The following is an 18,893-nucleotide window of genomic DNA, read 5'->3' as shown; positions in this document are numbered from 1 at the left end:
AAGGCTTCAAAAGTCGAAGATGACACTTGGTGAGTCAGTCTTACCTTTACAATATCGGGGTTATTGGCTAGCCTCAGCACTTTGCAGGCCTTTGCTAATCCGATCCCGCGCAGCGAAGGGAGATAGTCACAGCCCGAGAGGATGCACATATACCGAAACTTCTCCTCCGTGAACACATCCCCGAGCTGTCGGCACATGCCCAGCCGAGCCTGGTCAATTTCCAGTCCGTTTCCGAACTGGTCCATTTTTAAAATCACCTGTAAGAGGAAAGGAAATTGTTAATACCTAGAAGGGCCATGTTTATTTTTTATTATACAATTCACTGCAATATTTCTAAGAAATCTTTCTTGTTCTTCATCATAGCAACAAGAGCTGAGATAGGTCGGCCAGTTAACTACTGTCGCATCTATAAACAAATCAAGGTGAAGTACGGGCTACTCTGACACAGGAACACCCTTTCTTTTTTTTAACTTTTTAAAAAATATTTTATTGATTTTTTTTTTTTTTACAGAGAGGAAGAGAGAGGGACAGAGAGTTAGAAACATCGATGAGAGAGATCATCGATCAGCTGCTTCTTGCACACCCTCTACTGAGAATGAGCCTGCACCAAGGCACATGCCCTTGACCAGAATCGAACCTAGGACCCTTCAGTCCGCAGGCTGACGCTCTATCCATTGAACCAAACCAGTTTCGGCAGGAATCCGTTTCTACTGACATTGCAGTTTGTCATGGTGACCAAATAGCAATTCAAATAGAAAGCACTTCCCCTTTACCTGCCACTTACTTTTTAAAAAGTAAACCGTTCTCTTATTTTTAAAGTAAATACATGTTCATTATAGAAAATGTGGGAAAGAGAAATTCAGGAGGAATGAAATAGAAGTTGCCCTAAATCTCTCATCTATCGCTGTTACCCAGCATTATCCTTCTGACATAGGTCCTTCCAGTCATCTATGTCTAAATGATATGAATAACAAAAATGAGATCATCCTTTATTTCTGCATCTTAATTTTCCTAAATATATCATAAAAATTTCCATTTAAGAGTTTATACCCAATCCCATTATAAAAAACTTTATTTAGAAAAAAAAGATGGTGGCTGGTAGGACAGAGGTGAGAGAGAGGACTTGGGCGGTGAGGGTGTGAAAGGAGTGTGTGTGGCTGTGCGTGGGGTGTGTGTGAGGAGGGAGGGAAAGTTAAATCTCACAGGAGCAGCAGGGGCTGGCCGACAGCTCTCCTTGACAAGGAGAAATACCACCGCTGCGGGCACTGCCCGGACGGCGGGACTCCATGCCATCTTGAAGGAGAGAACGGGCCTTTTTTAGGAACTCATCACCACCACCAACCAGACAGGCCGTGGAACTGCCCCGCCACCCAGCAGCCACTCCAGCCATAATCCTGCCCCCCGCAGCTGCAGACCCGCGGACCTGGGACCTTCCCCTCCACAGGTGCACCGCCCGGCAGCAGTGAGTGCAACCTCCCCGCCCCAGCGGCAAGACTCCGGATTCACTCGTACCCAGCCCCGCAGGCAGCCAGGGCACCCACTCCTTAGGCAGCGCTTGGGAGCCGCCGAGAGCCCCCGAGGGTGTGATTCTGCACAGACAATTTCCCAGTAGAAATTCTGAATTAACCTCTTCCTAGATAACTACCCACATTCACCCCAGCGGCTCAACTGCAGTGCCAGGACCCCTCAGAGTGCAAGCGCACCTCCACACAGGTGAAGCTCCATCAGGCAGGCACCCCGAGCCCATCTGCCCACAGGGCGCGCCACTGTGAGCTCTCCCTGGGTGCGATCTTGAACAAGCAGGGGCGCACACCCCCCCAGCAGAAGTTTTGAATTGACTCATCCTGGATCCCAGCCCACAGGCGCCTCAGTTGCGCGGCTGCACTGCCAGGGCCCTTCAGTGCGCCTCGCTGGCAAACGTACTGAGGGTGCTCCTGTGAGCGCCGCTGGGAGTAAGACCCCATCCATCACAGGTGCAGCAGCAAAAGCTGGGTCTGCCCGCCCCACGACTGCAGAACTCTGGGCACCACAGTCGTGCCTTTCCAGAGAGCAGGCCCCCTAAGCCCCATCACCCCAACAGACGGATCCTGGGTGTCACTGTGAGTCCCTACTGGGCACATGATTTCAATTAAGGGTGCAAGACAGCAAAAATTGGGACACTCCCCTCCATGGCAGCTGACTTCTAGTTACCACAGTTGTGCCTCTCAACCTCGCAGGTCTATATCAAGAGAATCCAAATAGCTCGAGTAGGGAGCTACACTAGATTAACAAGCCCAGGAAAACAGAGATCATGCCAGTAGCACCATCCCCAAAAGAACCTGGGTAGCAAAGCAATTGGATCTACAACAAGAAAAAATGGTAAATTATCTAACTCTACAACTCAAAGAGTTAGAGAAAGAGCAATAAGAAAAGCCCAGTGTAAGCAGAAGGAAGGAAATAATAAAAATCAGAAAGGAGATAAATGATATAGAGACCAAAGAATACATAAGATCAACAAAACCAAAAGCTGGTTCTTTGAAAGGATAAACAAGATTGATAAACATCTAGCCAGGCTAACCAATAAACAGAGAGGACCCAAATAAACAAAATCAGAAACAAAAGAGATGCAATAATAACAGACCCCGCCGAAATACAAAGGATTGTTACAAAATACTACAAACAACTCTATTCCAACAAACTGGACAACCTGGAGGAAATGGACATATTCCTAGAAAAATACAACCTTCCAAAACTCAATCAGGAAGAATCTAAAAATCTCAATAGACCAGTGACGTGGGAAGAAATGGAAGCAGTCATCAAAAAGCTTCCAACAAACAAAAGCCCAGGGCCAGATGGCTTCACAGGAGAGTTTTACCAAACATTCAAGGAAGAACTAAAACCTATCCTCCTCAGACTATTCCAAAAAATCCAAGAGGAAGGAACACTTCCAAGCTCATTCTATGAAGCCAGCATCACCCTAATACCCAAACCAGATAAAGACAACACAATGAAAGAGAATTACACGCCAATATCCCTCATGAACATAGATGCCAAAATCCTCAACCAAATTCTAGCAAATCAGCTCCAGCAGCACATCAGAAAGATCATACACCATGACCAAGTAAGATTTATTCCCGGAATGCAAGGATGGTACAATATCCGCCAATCAATAAACGTGATACATCACATGAACAAATTGAGAGATAAAAATCATATAATCATATCAATTGATGCAGAAAAAGCATTTGATAAAATCCAACACCCTTTCCTGATAAAAACTCTCAACAAGGTGGGAGTACAAGGATCATACCTCAACATAATAAAAGCTATATATGATAAACCCACAGCAAACATACTAAATGGGCAAAAACTAAAACCATTCCCTCTAAGAACAGGAACAAGACAGGGATGCCACTCTCACCACTCCTGTTGGACATAGTACTGGAAGTACTAGCCATTGCAATTAGACAAGAAGAAATAAAAGGCATCCAAATTGGAAAAGAAGAAGTAAAGCTGTCCTTATTAGCAGATGACATGACATTGTACATAGAAAAGTCCTAAAGACTCCATCAAAAAACTATTAGACTTAATAAATGAATTTGGCATTGTAGCAGGATACAAAATTAACGCCAAGAAATCTATGGCATTTCTATATACCAATAATAACTTACAGAAAGAGAGATTTAAAAAGCAATCCCATTTACCATCACACCAAAAAAAAGTTAAGATACCTAGGAATAAACTTAACTAAGGAGGTAAAAAACCTATATGCGAAAAACTACAGGACACTGAAAAAAGAGATAGAGGAAGATGTAAACAGATGGAAGAACATACCATGTTCATGGATTGGTAGAATCAACATCATTAAAATGCCCATACTATCCAAAGCAATCTATAAAGTCTATGCACTTCCCATTAAAATACCAACAGCATTTTTCACAGACCTAGAATGAACTCTCCAAAAATTCACCTGGAATGAAAAAAGATCCCAAATAGCTGCAACAATCCTGAGAAAGAAAAACAAAGTAGGGGGGGATCTCAATACCAGATTTCAAGCTATATTAAAAAGCTACTTAAAAAAAAAAAAAAAAATATATATATATATGTATATATATATATATATATATATATATATATATATATATATATTTTATTAATTTTTCACAGAGAGGAAGGGAAAGAGATAGCCAGAAACACTGATGAGAGAATCATCGACCAGCTGCCTCCTGCATACCCCCCACCAGGGATGTGCCGCAACCAATGTACATGCCCTTGACCGGAATCAAACCTGGGCTCTTTCAGTCCGCAAACTGACGCTTTATCTACTGTGCCAAACCGGTTTCGGCCAAAGCCACTGTTCTTAAAACAGCATGGTACTGGCACAAAAACAGACATATAGATCAATGGAATAGAATAGAGAATCCAGGTATTAACCCAAATCACTACACTCAATATTTGACAAAGGAGGCATGAACATACAATGGGGTCAAGACAGTCTCTTCAACAAATGGTGTTGGGAAAATTGGACAGATACATGCAAAAATTGAAACTAGATCACCAACTTTCACCATACACAAAAATAAACTCAAAATGGATAAAGGACTTAAACATAAGATGGGAAACCATGAAAATATTAGAGGAATCCACAGGCAGCAAAATCTCAAACATATGACATATGTCAAATGAAGTTCTTCACTGATACTGCTCCTAGGGCAATGGAAACTAAAGAGAAAATAAACAAATGGGACTACATCAAAATATAAAGCTTTTGCACAGCAAAGGAAACCATCAATAAAACAACAAAAAGCCCACTGGATAGGAGAACATATTTGCCAACGATATCAACAATAAGGGTTTAATCTCCAACATTTACAGAGTACTCATACAACTTATCAAAAAGAAGATAAACAACCCAATCAAGAAATGGGCAACTGATCTAAATAGACACTTTTTGAAAGAAGACAGAAGGAAGGCCAAGAGACATGAAAACCTGCTCAAAGTCACTAATCATCAGAGAGATGCAAATCAAAACAACAATGCAGGATCATCTCACACCTGTGAGAATGGCTATCATCAACAAATCAACAAACGACAAGTGCTGGCGAGGATGCGGAGAAAAAGGAACCCTGGTGCACTGCTGGTGGGAATGCAGACTGGTGCAACTACTGTGAACAGTATGGAGTTTCCTCAAAAAACTTTGCAGGGACCTGAACCCTCACCCCTTCTGAGGGAGTCTCCTGCCCCCATGGCTGCTTCACTTCCCATGGCCAGCTCAAATCAGGACCCAGGTAACAGACAGAGACTTGGCCGACAGCAGCTGCCCTCTCACTGCAATAAGAATTGTTTGAGTTGTCTTGTACCCATGGTGTGGGGAAGTGGGTTTTTGATATCCAAATCCAGGCTACCACCAGGAATGCTCAGTGCCTACTCAAGAAGGCAAATAATCCTTTCCACTAATATTTACAGGGTAAAATAAGATTGTTGTTAGAGTATTAAATTTGACAGTAAAATAGTAGTCAAGTTCTCAGACTAATTTAAATTGGCTAATTGAAATAAGCGAATATTCTAGAAAAATTAATGGTACTGGGCAAAAAGCTGTTCCTAAAGTGTTAACTAAAATTTTTGTTGGTAATTCATCTTATGGTAAAATTGTGTAAAATGTAATGAACCTAAAGCAGTCATATTTTAGTGCAAAAAATTAAAGTTTAAAAGCTATCAAGACTACACATTATAAAATTTCCAAAAGCTTCCTAATATTTAAATAAAAAAAAAGGGGAAATAGTAGAAGAATATCATGTAAGGAAAAATATCCTGTAAGTAAATTAGATGTAGAAATTTTTTACTTTAGAAAATTATGGTAACTTTCATTTGTAATGCTAACAGCAAGACACCCATGTCAAACATACAAGGTGTCAAAACAAGCCAAAGGAAAATGGTTAGGGCAAAAAATGAAAAAGGTTCCCAAGTCAAATTTATAGAAAAGATTCCTTAATTAACTTTTGGTCGGGAATATGTTTGTGTATTTTCAGAAAACAACTCCGAGACCATGTGGATTCCTGGCAACAGAGAGGAATTGACAGGAGTGCTCCAGCCATGAAGACAGAAGAGAAACAGTCCAGAGATGGAAGACGCTGACAACGCATTGCCATACTAGCAGTCAGCAGCTGTGCGCGGCTGAAGGGTGCCCAGGACCAAACCAGAGAAATGCATCACTACCATTTGTCCACCACCGAGAACACTAAAGTATCATTGCTGATATCCTATCTAATAAGAGAGTAATATGCAAATTAATCATCACTCCGAGACAAAAATGGCAGGGCCCATACCCATAAGATGGTGGCGCCCAGTCCTCTTAGCCCTGCGAGAGTCCCCAAGTCCGCCCAGTGGAGGCAGTCCAGGGTGTCTAGCTGGGAGGTTCCCGCCCCCCACGCAGCAATCCGTCCAGTAGGGGCAGCTCGGGGTGTCCCACTGGGAGGCACCAGAACCTGGCACAATCCCCGGCCAATCCTGGCCAGCGGCGGTGGCCTGGACTGGGGTCTCAGACCTGAAGGGCCTTGCACCAGAGCCAAAGCCGGTGGCAGCATGGGCTGGGGTCTCAGGCCGACAGGGCCACGCACCCCCACTGCGTGATCACCCAACCAGCACCAGCCTGGGCTGAGGTCTCAGACCCGCAGGGCCTAGCATCCAAGCTGTAGGATACCCTGGCTGGGGCAGCAGCCTCTGCAGGGCTCTCAGGCCGGCAGGGCCACGCATCCCCGGGACCAGGTCTAAACAGGCAGTTGGACATCCCTCAAGGGGTCCCAGATTGAAGAGGGTGCAGATTGGGCTGAGGGACACACCTCCTCCTGTGCTCGGATTTTGTTGACCGGGTCTCTAGTGTACACATAAGGAGCTGTTTGACATTGAAATTGGGTCTCAAAAGAACCATTGGCCCAGAAAGAAACTCACTACAGACCGACTCATTTGCCTCTCAGCATAACCATTATTGCCTGTCTCATTTTCAGTTCTCATAAGTGTATTTCTAGTAGCACATGATCTCACTCCTCTAGGGGAAATGGTGAACAACATAAACTGATGAACAAAAACAGACCCGGAGACAGGGAAGCGTTGATCAGACTGTCAAACCTCAGAGGGAAGGTAGGGGAGGGTGGGGGTAAGGGAGAGAGATCAACCAAAGGTCTTGTGTGCATGCATATGAGCCTAACCAGTGGTCACGGACAACAGGGGGTGGGGGCATGTGTGGGGAGGGGTTTGGGATGGGAATGGGGGGGATGAGGACAAATATGATACCATAATCAATAAAGAAGTTAAAAGTTTATTTACCTAATCTAATTGAAAAATATAAAGCAAATTATTAAAAAATAAGGCTAAGTCTATGTTCTACTAAAGAATTTGTACAAAACAACAAAATGCTCTAACCGTAAATTTATTCTGAAAAGGCACCCAGATTATACAAATGCCAAGCAGCAAACCCCGTCTTTTCATTTTAAATAAGATAACTATTAACACTGTAAGTAGATATTAATTTCAGGTATTAAATGAAACATCACTGGAGAGGAAAAACTGTAATTCCTTGGTTTAGACCGTTTCCGTACCTTTTTGCAGCCGAAAGCGAGGAGATCCGAGTCCTCGGTGACGATGGCCTGCACGATGCCGGCTTTGTTCAGATAGGCCAGCTGCGCGTCTGCTTCGTATGGCGCCACGAGGCAGTCCACACCCTGGGCCCGAGCCGCCTAGGGGAGAGGAGCAGTCAACGTGAGAACGGCGTCTGGGAAGAACTAAACACATCCCCGTTTCAAATCCACTCATTACCAGCTTCAATGTGCATGTGCTAGGACTGTTTTCAAAAACCCTATTCTGGCCCTAGCCAGTTTATCTGAGTGGGTAGAGCGTCAGCCTGCGGACTGAAGGGTTCCAGATTCAATTCAGGTCAAGGGTATGTGCCCAGGTTTCGGGCTCAACCCCCAGTAGGGGGTGTGCATGAGGCTGTAGATCCATGATTTTTCTCTCTCATCATTGATGTTTCTCTCTTCCTCTTTCTTCCACTCTGAAATCAATAAAAATATTTCTTTAAAAAGAATGACTATGGCACTGACCGGTTTGGCTCAGTGGATAGAGTGTTGGCCTGCGGACTAAAGGGTCCTGGGTTCAATTCCGGTCAAGGGCATGTACCTTGGTTGCAGGCACATCCCCAGCGGGGGGTGTGCAGGAGGCAGCTGATGGATGTTTCTCTCCCATCGATGTTTCTAACTCTCTAACCCTCTCGATTCCTCTCGGATTACCTCGTGTTTGGCTTACTTTAATGACTTTGTGGGCCATCGCGTGCGTGATGTTGACACAGCGGGTGAAACAGTCTCTGGCCTCCGAGACCTTCCCCTCGCGAAGAAGCTGCTTTCCCTTGAGGAGGTTGGCTTGTCGTCGTCTGCGAGGAACAAGAAAATTCAGAGCTGATCAAGAAACTGTGATAAAACTTGAATGCAAGAAAATTTTCTAGAATTAAAAAAAGTTTGGCTCATTTGAAAGCGCACACCTGGTCCTTGAGAATATTCACCCACAGGCCCTGGGCTTCTAAGCCAAAGCACAAGTGCTTTTTAGTGCACACTCACAGGGCAGCTCAGTTGCCCTGTGAGTGTGCACTAAATGAACTAAGACGCTTAAGAAAATGGGAGTCAAGACCTTTACACCATCGAAACCTCCCAAATATAAAGGATGGAACTTTATATCAACATACAAGGAACTCGAAGGAATGCTGTTTCTGTGAGCTTTGCTGTGAAATGATTACAGAACAAATTTCAGAAAAGAATAAAAATAATATGGAGACATTGACATAAGGACTAGTGATAATCACATAGTAAATTGTAGAATCAAAACTAAGGATTTGCCCTTACCGGTTTGGCTCAGTGGATAAGGGTCCCAGGTTCGATTCCAGTCATGTATCTTGCCACTGGGTGCGCATCCCCAGTAGGGGGTGTGCAGGAGGCAGCTGATTGATGTTTCTCTCTCATCGATGTTTCTAACTCTCTATCCCTCTCTGTAAAAGCATCAATATATATATATAAATAAAATAAAAAACAACAACTAAGGAAGGATAAACAAAGAGAGCCACAGCTACATGCTCTGACAAAGGAGCAGCACTGCACTGAAGAGAGTATCTGGGAAAGAAAAATAAACTTTCACCTGTTTTCAATAATCACATTGGCAGTGGAAGAAGTGTGAGTACTGCTGAGTAGAACATGGGAGAAAATAAATGATCACAGTTGTCCCTCGTTATCCCCCGTTTTGCTTTCTATAGTTTGTTATTCAGAGCCAAGTGAAGACCGAAAAGATTAAATGGAAAATTCCAGAAATAAACAAAATTGCTAAGTTTTATTTATTTATTTATTTATTTTTAAATATATTTTATTGATTTTTCACAGAGATGAAGAGAGAAGGATAGAAAGTTAGGGACATCGATGAGAGAGAATCATCGATCAGCTGCCTCTTGCACACCCCCCACTGGGGATGTGCCCGCAACCAAGGTACATGCCCTTGCCCGGAATCGAACCCGGGACCTTTCAGTCCGCAGGCCGACGCTCTATCCACTGAGCCAAACCGGTCCCGGCCAAAATTGCTAAGTTTTAAATTGGGTGCCTTTCTCAGCAGCAGCAGCAGGGTGAAATCTTGTGCATTCTGGCTCTCTCCGGCCTGGGATGTAAATCATCCCTTTGCCCAGTGTATCCACTTCATCTCATCCCATAGGCGTCCTATCATCAGTCTAGAGCACTAGTTAAGTATACAATTTTACCTATATGTTCCCAAAAATTCTAGTTTAGCACTTCTTAGTTGGGATTCAGGAATCTGTATTTTAACAACTCCACCAGGTGATTCTCATCATGAGAGAAGCTTGGGAAACACTGATCTACATCATCACAAGAAGGGTGGGCCTGGCCAGTGTGGCTCAGCAGACAGAGCATTGGCCTGTGGCCTGAGGGGTCCCAGGTTCGATTCCCAGACAGGGCACATGCCCTGGGTTGCTGGCTTAGTCCCCAAGGGGGGCCTGCAGGAGGCAGCTGATCCATGATTTTCTCTCTCAACATTGATGTTCCCAACTCCACCCCCCACCCCCCCACTTCTGAAATCAATAAAAAAAAAAAAAAAAAAAAAAGAATAAGGGTGAGTAGAATATAAGATATTTTGAGGGAGTAGAGACAGATCACATTTACATAACTTTTATTATAGGTTATTATACTTGTATTTTATTAACATTATTGTTGTTAATCACGTCCTGCGCCTAACTTAGAAATTAAGCTTTGTCACATGTCTGTATGTATAGGATAACACAGTATGTATAACAGGCCTTGGTATAACAAATAGGGTTTCAGGCACCCATTGGGGTCTTGGCATGTATGCCCACTGAATAAGGGGGGACAGCTGTAATTATCAGATGCTCTAACCTTATCATCCCCTGTGCCCTTAAAACAAGGATTCTCAGACTGGAAGGAAAGAGATACTGATGAAGTACAGAAGTTAAGTAAAAACCTGTGCCCTGAATTTGAATTGCAAGTATCAGTCTGAACTAATGAGGTTTTTTCCATCAAGTAAAGACACACATACATGCCCAGAGTTGTGGGCTCGATCCCCAGTAGTGGGTGTGCAGGAGGCAGCCTATTGACGCTTTGCTCTCACATCAATGTTTCTCTCTCTCTCTCTCTCTCAAAATTAGTAAAAAAAATTTTTAAAAATGGATAAATAGAAGGAGGCTTGACTTAGGGTGCTGAATACACAACACAACATACAGATGATATATTATAGAACTGTACACCTGAAACCCAAATAATTGTATTAACCCATGCCACCCCAATAAATTCAATTTTAAAAAAATGGACACAACTAATAATTAAGAAACTCACTATCACGGTGAAATTTCAGCATTCTTTTCTCAGTAACTGCTGGATTAAGAAGATACACATAAAAAAAACACACAAAAGAACCAGTAATGATATGGAAGACATGAATCCTACAATCAATAAGCCTGATTTACTCGACAGAAAAGTTTATAACTAGAGAATGCACATTCCTTTCTAGCACACAGAAACCTTAAGGACATTTGTTCATGCACTAGGCTATAAAAGAGCCTCAATAAATTACATATTTAACATAACAATTGTATTGGGTCTGGGGGTGGACGATGCTGCCTCCGAGCACAGCTGGGGCGGAGCTGCCCTGTCTCCATGGAAACCGAGTCTAGAGGTGAAGTGACCTGCCCACGGTCACCTGGGAAGTGAGGAAGCCGACAAGACTGGGGTGCCGCCTCCCACCGCCCCAGGGCGAGATTCCCAGGGAGCTGGGGGGCCAGGCCCTCCGGTTCCCTGGAGACTCACAGGCTAATCTGCCTTCTTAGGGGCCAGGCTGACAGCCCCTGGGACTGGCCGGGCTCCTGGAGGCAGCAGCACAGGTACCACCTGGATCCCATCTGGAAAGGCCGAAGAGGGTTCTGGAAGGGCCACGGAAGGAGGGCTCCCACGAGGCACCAGGCAACCTAAGTCCACCCTGTGCGGCCGGGGCACCTCCGAGGCCCCTTACCAGGCCCCCCCATCTGAGCTGCAGCCCCAGAAATCGCTGCATGAGCGGCAGCCCCAACCGCGTGCGGGCGGACAGGGAGTGGGCTCTGCAGGAGGTCCCGGCGGACCAGAACCCCAAGGCCTTCCCCGGGATGGAGACCCAGCTCCCCACGAGGAGCAGAGGCTGAGCGGGCCTGGCCCACACGCTCACCCCTGGGAGAGCCCCATCTCCTACCCAGGCAGCACAGGCCGCCTCTCTCCGGGGCCCTGCGTGGGGCTTGCATCAGGTGGGAATCGGAAGGGCTATTTATTGTCAGCACCTGAAAACAAATAAGCTCTGTGCTGCTGAGAAAAAAACACACACACAGAAAACCAAACTAGCATTAGCCCAGCCAAAGTGGCTCAGGGGTTGAGCATTGATCTATGAACCAGGAGGTCAGTTTGATTCCCAATCAGGGAACATGCCCAGTGTGGGGCATGCAGGAGGCAGTCGATGGATAATTCTCTCTCATCGATGTTTCTCTCTCCCTCCCGCCCTCCCTCTCTGAAATCAATTAAAAATATATTTTAAAAAAACCAAACAACTAGTATTCTACAAACCACAGAATGCAGACCTCAATGCAGTCAAGTCAGAGATGAAACAGAGGCTCACTTACTCTCGTCTGGACCTCTCCACTTCCTTTTTAGAAGGCAGAGTACATCCATCAAACACAAGAATAGGCTTGATCCCGTGAGACAGCAACATGTTTACAAATTTCATGCAAAATCCTACGTACCTACGAAAGCAAAAGGCACTTCAGTGTTTTGCATCTTGTAATACTTTTTAAAACCTGACAAAATGAATTACAAAAGAGGTTTGTATTTTTTTAAAGAAAATGCTTTCATAGGAAATGAACATTACTTTACAGCTCCCATCATTTCATTAGAAAAGGGGATCTCTTAACTCAAAATATAAAGGCATAATCTTAAAAAGCAATCATTTAGATCAACTATATTCATCTGAAGGAAAGGCTCACTACGTTGTCCTTTTTCTTTTTAACTGTAAATTACTGACAATGAACCTTCGAACCTTCATTGGTCTTAAGAAGCAATGAAAAACCTGTATTCTTCAAGTCCAGTTGCAACTGCTTAAATGTAACGGTGAGAAAGAAACTGCTTTAAAACATGATCACAGCCGAAACCGATTTGGCTCAGTGGATAGAGCGTCAGCCTGTGGATTGAAAGGTCCCAAGTTCAATTCCAGTCAAGGGCATGTACCTTGGTTTCGGGCACATCCCCAGTGGGGGGTGTGCAAGAGGCAGCTGAATAGAGTTAGAAACATTCATCAGTGTTTCTAACTCTCTATTCCTCTCTGTAAAATATAAATAAAAATATATTTAAAAACAAAACAAAAACCATGATCACAGCGTGGGAGTGGCAGACGTGCCAGGCTCCTTCAGCTCCCACACACACTGTCACAAGCTGCTTGTTTGGGGTCCTAAGAGCCCCAAACATTCACCAGGCGATCATGACTCCCCTCTTCCTTCCAAGAAACCAACTGGATTCACACATTTCACCTGTTGTCTGTTGTGCTTATGTACTAGTGAGATCCGAGAGCCTTTCCTAGAAGTTATATATTGCAAAAAAGAAAACAAATAATGAGTGACAAAATCCCTGCGGAAAATCCGTCTCCAGAAATTGTGCTTATTTTTCTAATGGGTCTATTTAAAAAATAAAGAGGACAGACAGAGTCCTGCCTCCAATGAGGTCTCAGAGTTTATAATTGACATCAACCTGGCCACCAGTTCTGGGCTTTTCAGGACACTGTTTATCTGACAGAAGGTAAGAGGAGACGAATTTTGGGGTTTTGTCCTTCAGTGTGCTTATGATCTGGCTTAATCCAAATAAAAAAGGAGGTCTCCGTCACAGAAGGAAGTCATTCCGGATTTGGCAATGTTCTAAAGCACACTTCTGGCCAAAACCGGTTTGGCTCAGTGGATAGAGCATCGGTCTGTGGACTGAAAGGTCCCAGGTTCGATTCCGGTCAAGGGCATGTACCTTGGTTGCAGGCACATCCCCGGTGGGAAGTGTGCAGGAGGCAGCTGGTCAATGTTTCTCTCTCATCGGTGTTTCTAGCTCTCTATCCCTCTCCCTTCCTCTCTGTGAAAAATCAATAAAATATATTATAAATAAAAATACAACACACTTCTGGATAAACCTGGCGCTGAATGAAAAATAAGGCATTTTCTTTTTTAAAGAAAATGTTTTCATAGGAAATGAACATTAATTTACATCTCCCATCATCTCATTAAAAGGGGGGGGGGGGGGGGGGGAGCCGAAACCGGTTTGGCTCAGCGGTAGAGCGTCTGCGGACTGAAAGGTCCCAGGTTCGATTCCAGTCAAGGGTATGTGCCTTGGTTGTGGGCACATCCCCGGTGGGGGGTGTGCAAGAGGCAGCTGGTCGATGTTTCTCTCTCATCGACGTTTCTAGCTATCTCTCTCCCTTCCTCTCTTTAAAAAATCAATAAAATATATATTAGAAAAAAAAAAAGGGGCGGGGGGGGAGTCCTTTTAACTCAAAATGGAAAATAAGGCATTATACGTCCCGCTCTTGATTTGGAAACGAGCTAACGTGAGGTCCAGACTTACTTATCGGTCGGCTCCCCTTTGGCTAGCTTTTCGGCACAGGCAATGGCGCCTTTGTGAAGCCAGCAGTACGTATCCACGGCCACCGCCTGCCCCTTGTACTTCCTCACGTGGACCGGCTCGGAGGCATCCTTGATAAACTGCAGCAATCCTTGAATCCCCATCCTGCCAGGTTACCTGCGGGATAGGAAGGGAGAAGGGGAATACAGCAATGTTTAAAATATATTTTTTTTTTTATTGATTTTTTATAGAGAGGAGCAGAGAAGGATAGAGAGCTAGAAATGTCGATGAGAAACATCGACCAGCTGCTTCTTGCACACCCCCTACCGGGGATGTGCCCGCAACCCATGTACATGCCCTTGACCGGAATCGAACCTGGGACCTTTCAGTCCGCAGACCGACGCTCTACCACTGAGCCAAACCGGTTTCGGCGTAATACAGCAATGTTTAAAAGCAAATAGACATTTACCCGAAAGTTCTAGGAGGAAAAAAAAAAAAAAAAAAAAGAGTTATTGTTTTGCAAGTACGTATTTTAACAAGGTTCCTCCCTGTCAAACAATTTTCTTCCATAGTCTAGAATTTTCTTCTTAAAAAAAAAAAATATATATATATATATATATATATATTATTGATTTTTTATAGAGAGGAGGAGAGAGGGACAGAGAGCTAGAAACATCAATGAGAGAGAATCATCGACCAGCTGCCTCCTGCACACCCCGCACTGGGGATGTGCCCGCAACCAAGGTCCATGTCCTTGACTGGAATCGAACCCAGGACCCTTCAGTCTGCAGGCCGACGCTGTATCCACTGAGCCAAATCGGTTTCAGCCATAGTGTAGAATTTTCCTTCCAAAGTGCTTTCCCACTTGGAATCATGATGTGGGCTCCATGGAGACACATGGAAGTGTTATGTTCAAGAGGTAGGAGTCTCTCTTCTCTAAAAATGCGCTGCTGCCCGGCCGGCGTGGCTCAGTGGTTGAGCGTGGACCTAGGAACCAGGTGGTCACGGTTCGATTCCTGGTTAGGGCTCATGCCCGGGTTGCAGGCTCCATCCTTAGTGGGGAAAGGGTGGGAGGAGAGGGTGTGCAGGAGGCAGCCAACCAATGACTCTTTCTCATCACTGATGCTTCGCGCTCTCTCCCCTCCTCTCCAAAATCAATAAAAATATATTTTAAAAAAAACAACAATAAGAGTAGTAGAGGCAGCCACAGCGCCAGGATCTGCCCTTGACCCCTGGATTAGAGTTAAGTGCCCACCTCCATCTGCCCATTTGGTGAGGAGCAGCTGAAGCAGCTGATTCACGATTCTCTCTCATCATTGATGTTCCCCTCTCTCTCCTCTCCCTTCCTCTGAAACCAATACAAACATTTAAAGAAAAAAGAAAAAGGTATGGCTAAAACCTGTGATGGAAAAAAGAAAAAGGTATGGCTAAAACCTGTGATGCAGTAGCAAGAACGTAAGTTGTTCTTGCTAATGCATCACACTCCCTCTCCGCAGACATTATTATACCTTAAGAGGCAACGTGCAAATGAGCAGAAGAGCGGAAACTCAAAACGGCTTGTAGGAAGGTAGGTATTTCAACTAAAAAGCCTAATAAACGCATCAGGACAAACGCTTTAAATTCCCACCCTCCCACGCAGGTTGCAACTCGAGTGGAAACCATACAGAAACTGCGGAACCGCCCCGGTTCCTTCTAGAAGCAGCCGCCCTCCCGGCTCCCCAGGGTGATTGGAGGCAGCCATGGGCGCTGAGCAGGTGCTTGGCATTCCAGAACATGAGTCTCTCCTGGCAAACACTGCGTTTGGAAGAAAGGAAGGGAGGGCAGCAGGCACAGGATCCGAAGGCAGCCTTACCCTGCAGACCCTGTACGGAAGCTCTGGTCCAGAGCTGGTCCAGCCAGTCCCCAAATTCCAGCCGCTGCAGATGCTCAGTGGCAATCAGGGCGGGTCATGTGGGTGCTGGCGGTGCTCAAGCCCCAGGTCCAGAATCTCCAGGAATCTTCCTCTTCCTCACCAAGAGCTTCCTCCTTGCACCGTAGACATTTCGTGAACCGTGGTTTCTTCTAAACTAAGTCAATACCCTCCTCCAATGCATGTTTCCTCCTCTGCAGCCCGGGGTGGGGAGGGCCTGCGCGCCATGGGCCACCAGTCAGCTCACGGAGCCCCCCACCCTGGGGTGCCCGGGGTACCAGCAGCACCAGCGCCTCTTGGCTCCTAGGTCGCCCAGAGGTGCCCGGGCGAGGCCCGCACGCCCATTCCAGAAGACAGGATTTGCTTGGCCTGCGAAATGGAAAAATGTACTTGTCAACATTTAACCAATGGACACAGACACCTGGAAGGGGGGGGGGGGGGGTGTGAGGCCAAAATTGGGGGATTGCAGGGGAGAGGGGGGGCAATGGAGGAATAAGGACACATGTAGCCGAAACTGGTTTGGCTCAGTGGATAGAGCCTCGGCCTGCAGACTGAAGGGTCCCAGGTTCGATTCCGGTCAAGGGCATGTACCTTGGTTGCGGACACATCCCCAGTAGGGGGTGTGCAGGAGGCAGCTGGTCGATGTTTCTAGCTCTCTAGCTCTCTCCCTTCCTCTCTGTGAAAATTCAATAAAATATATATTTTTTTAAAAAAGGACACATGTAATATAAGGTGACCAGGTCGTCCCGCTTTTGGCGGGACAGTCCCGCTTTTGAACAATTTCGCGTCTCGCGGGACAAAATTGTTGAAAATCGGGACTGTCCCGCCCAAAGCGGGACGGCCTGGTCACCTTAATGTAAAGCCTTATCAATAAAGGGAAAAAATAAAGTTGGGAGCTCGCATGCGAAAACGAGCCTGCGGGCTTTTGCAGAAAGACTGGGGGGTTGGGGGGTCCGAGCCCCGGTGGCGGGCCCGGCAGCAGGGAATGGCCTGCAGGCCACGGGGACGGTCCGTTCGGTGCACGAACCGCAGCCCCCGCCCAGCCAAGCACGTCCCCCCGGGACTCAGCATCCTCTGGGGCCACGAACCGCATCAGACGGCGACCCCCCGCCGCCCCGCGCTCCCCGGGGCCTGGCTGGCTGCAGGGTCGGGGGACCACGCAGAACCCCGGATCCCGAGCCCGGAACGTGGGGACGCGCGGGAACCCACCTAACGCCTCTGCACAGCCCGCTCCGCTCGCTTCTCGGGCGGCCGTGAAGGGGCTCCGGACCCCGGCCCCGCCGCCGCTGACTCCGTGGGTCCCGGCACAGGAGGGGGCGCCGCGACACGCACCGCGCCCGGCAGCCGCCCCGCTGCTCCAAGACGCCTTTCAATTTGCGCGGGAAGGCCCGGGGCCCGCCCAGCGGAAGTGACGCCACGCATTTCCGCGACGCCGGAAGCGACCGTGGTCCGCAGCCCCGAGACTCCGGAAGTGAAGCTTGTTGAAGAGGCGGGAAGAGTTGAGCTGATTGGCCAACGTGGAATGACGCTAGGGAGTTGAGAACTTCCCCCCCCCTCGCGCGCGAGGGCTGCTGGGAGTTGTAGTTCTCTCCCTACTGCAGCCTCGTTCGGAGGTGCTGAAGTTCAAAGCGCCCTCGCGTGTCTTGGTTGTTTTTAAAGCCTAAAAAAGGGCTCCAGGGAAACAGCTTGAGTTTTGGTAGATTTTTGGAAGGGACAGAGGTGGCGCTTGGCAAACAATTTAAGGAAGGACAAAGGTTCTCTCACTAGCCAGGATCCTCAGCCCTCTTCATTCTCAACTAGGCTGCAACCTTGGACTACATAGATCTGAAACCTCACAAACATAGTTTTGTGTCTTTAAATTATATATATATGTGTGAGTATATATATATATAATCAATTATATATTATATATATATAATTGATTGCAGAAAGGGAAAGGGAGAAACATGAAACATCAATGATGAGAGAGAATTGTTGATCAGCTGCCTTCTGCACGCTCCACAATGGGGATGGAGCTTTGGATACGAAGAAGTGAGCAATTTCTTGTATGTTTTTGCCTTATTTGCATTTATGTTGTACAGTCACTCTTTATGTCTTTTGCCCGTTTTTTTCTCCTAAGTTGTAAAAATTTCCCTTCCTCTGTGTTTTTTCTTTTTTGATGTTGGACCTCAGCTGGAGAGGGTTGAGTAATTGATACTCCTCATGGACATGATCAGCATTGCTCCCTTTTATCCTGATTCGTAATCCCACTTTTTCTGCCTCCTCCCCCCACCCCCACATGTATGTAAGCAAGCTTCCTAGTGTGTTCAGTGAATATCCTTTCATCTTTGTGAGTTGTTGTAAAATGCATATTATTGTAAGCATGTATTTTAAATTTACATAAATCAAATGGTATTGCATATTACATTTAATGATCCCCAGTAGGGGACGTGCAGGAGGCGGCCAATCAATGATTCTCTCTCATCACTGATGTTTCTAACTCTCTCCATTCCTGACATCAATAAAAATACTTTTTAAAAAAAAATCCACCGCTGTTGTTCTCTACTATGTACCCAGGACTTGACTTCTAACTGCTGCAGAGTACTCCCCGAAGGGTGCTCCCACCACGTATCCCCCAGGTGCTCCTCCAGTGAGGTCCCCCTGATGCCTCCGGGGTTCCTCTCCGCTGCGCCACTGTACACACCCCCCATTCCAGCCTGTGAGAATTTTTTGGAACACACACACACACACACACACACACACACACACACACGAGTGAAATTGCTGGGTCATACCTAATTAAAAAAAAAAAACACACAAAACATTTCTTAAGTTGATTTCAGAGATGAAGGGAGAGGGAG

General features: G+C 46.0%; 1 protein-coding gene across 5 annotated transcripts in view; it reads right to left on the bottom strand.

The window, feature by feature from the left end:
* Window positions 1-17,460, bottom strand: part of EXO1 (exonuclease 1) — a 34,353-nt gene extending 16,893 nt beyond the window's left edge. For all 5 annotated transcript variants that reach the window (XM_084868861.1, XM_084868863.1, XM_084868862.1 and 2 more), the window contains exons 1-7: window positions 17,263-17,460; window positions 15,997-16,422; window positions 14,148-14,321; window positions 12,176-12,295; window positions 8,278-8,401; window positions 7,575-7,712; window positions 45-257 (exon numbers count right to left, since the gene is read on the bottom strand). In XM_084868861.1, coding sequence (XP_084724987.1) covers window positions 45-257; window positions 7,575-7,712; window positions 8,278-8,401; window positions 12,176-12,295; window positions 14,148-14,308 — 756 coding nt within the window. In that variant the 5' untranslated portion in view covers window positions 14,309-14,321; window positions 15,997-16,422; window positions 17,263-17,460. The remainder of the gene's footprint in view (window positions 1-44; window positions 258-7,574; window positions 7,713-8,277; window positions 8,402-12,175; window positions 12,296-14,147; window positions 14,322-15,996; window positions 16,423-17,262) is intronic.
* Window positions 17,461-18,893: the final 1,433 nt, after the last annotated feature.

This window comes from Pipistrellus hanaki (assembly GCF_964339955.1).
Source record: "Pipistrellus hanaki genome assembly, chromosome: 20".
NCBI lineage: Eukaryota > Metazoa > Chordata > Mammalia > Chiroptera > Vespertilionidae > Pipistrellus > Pipistrellus hanaki.
Note: the sequence above shows the minus strand (reverse complement) of the source record. Positions and strands in the feature narration are given on the sequence as shown.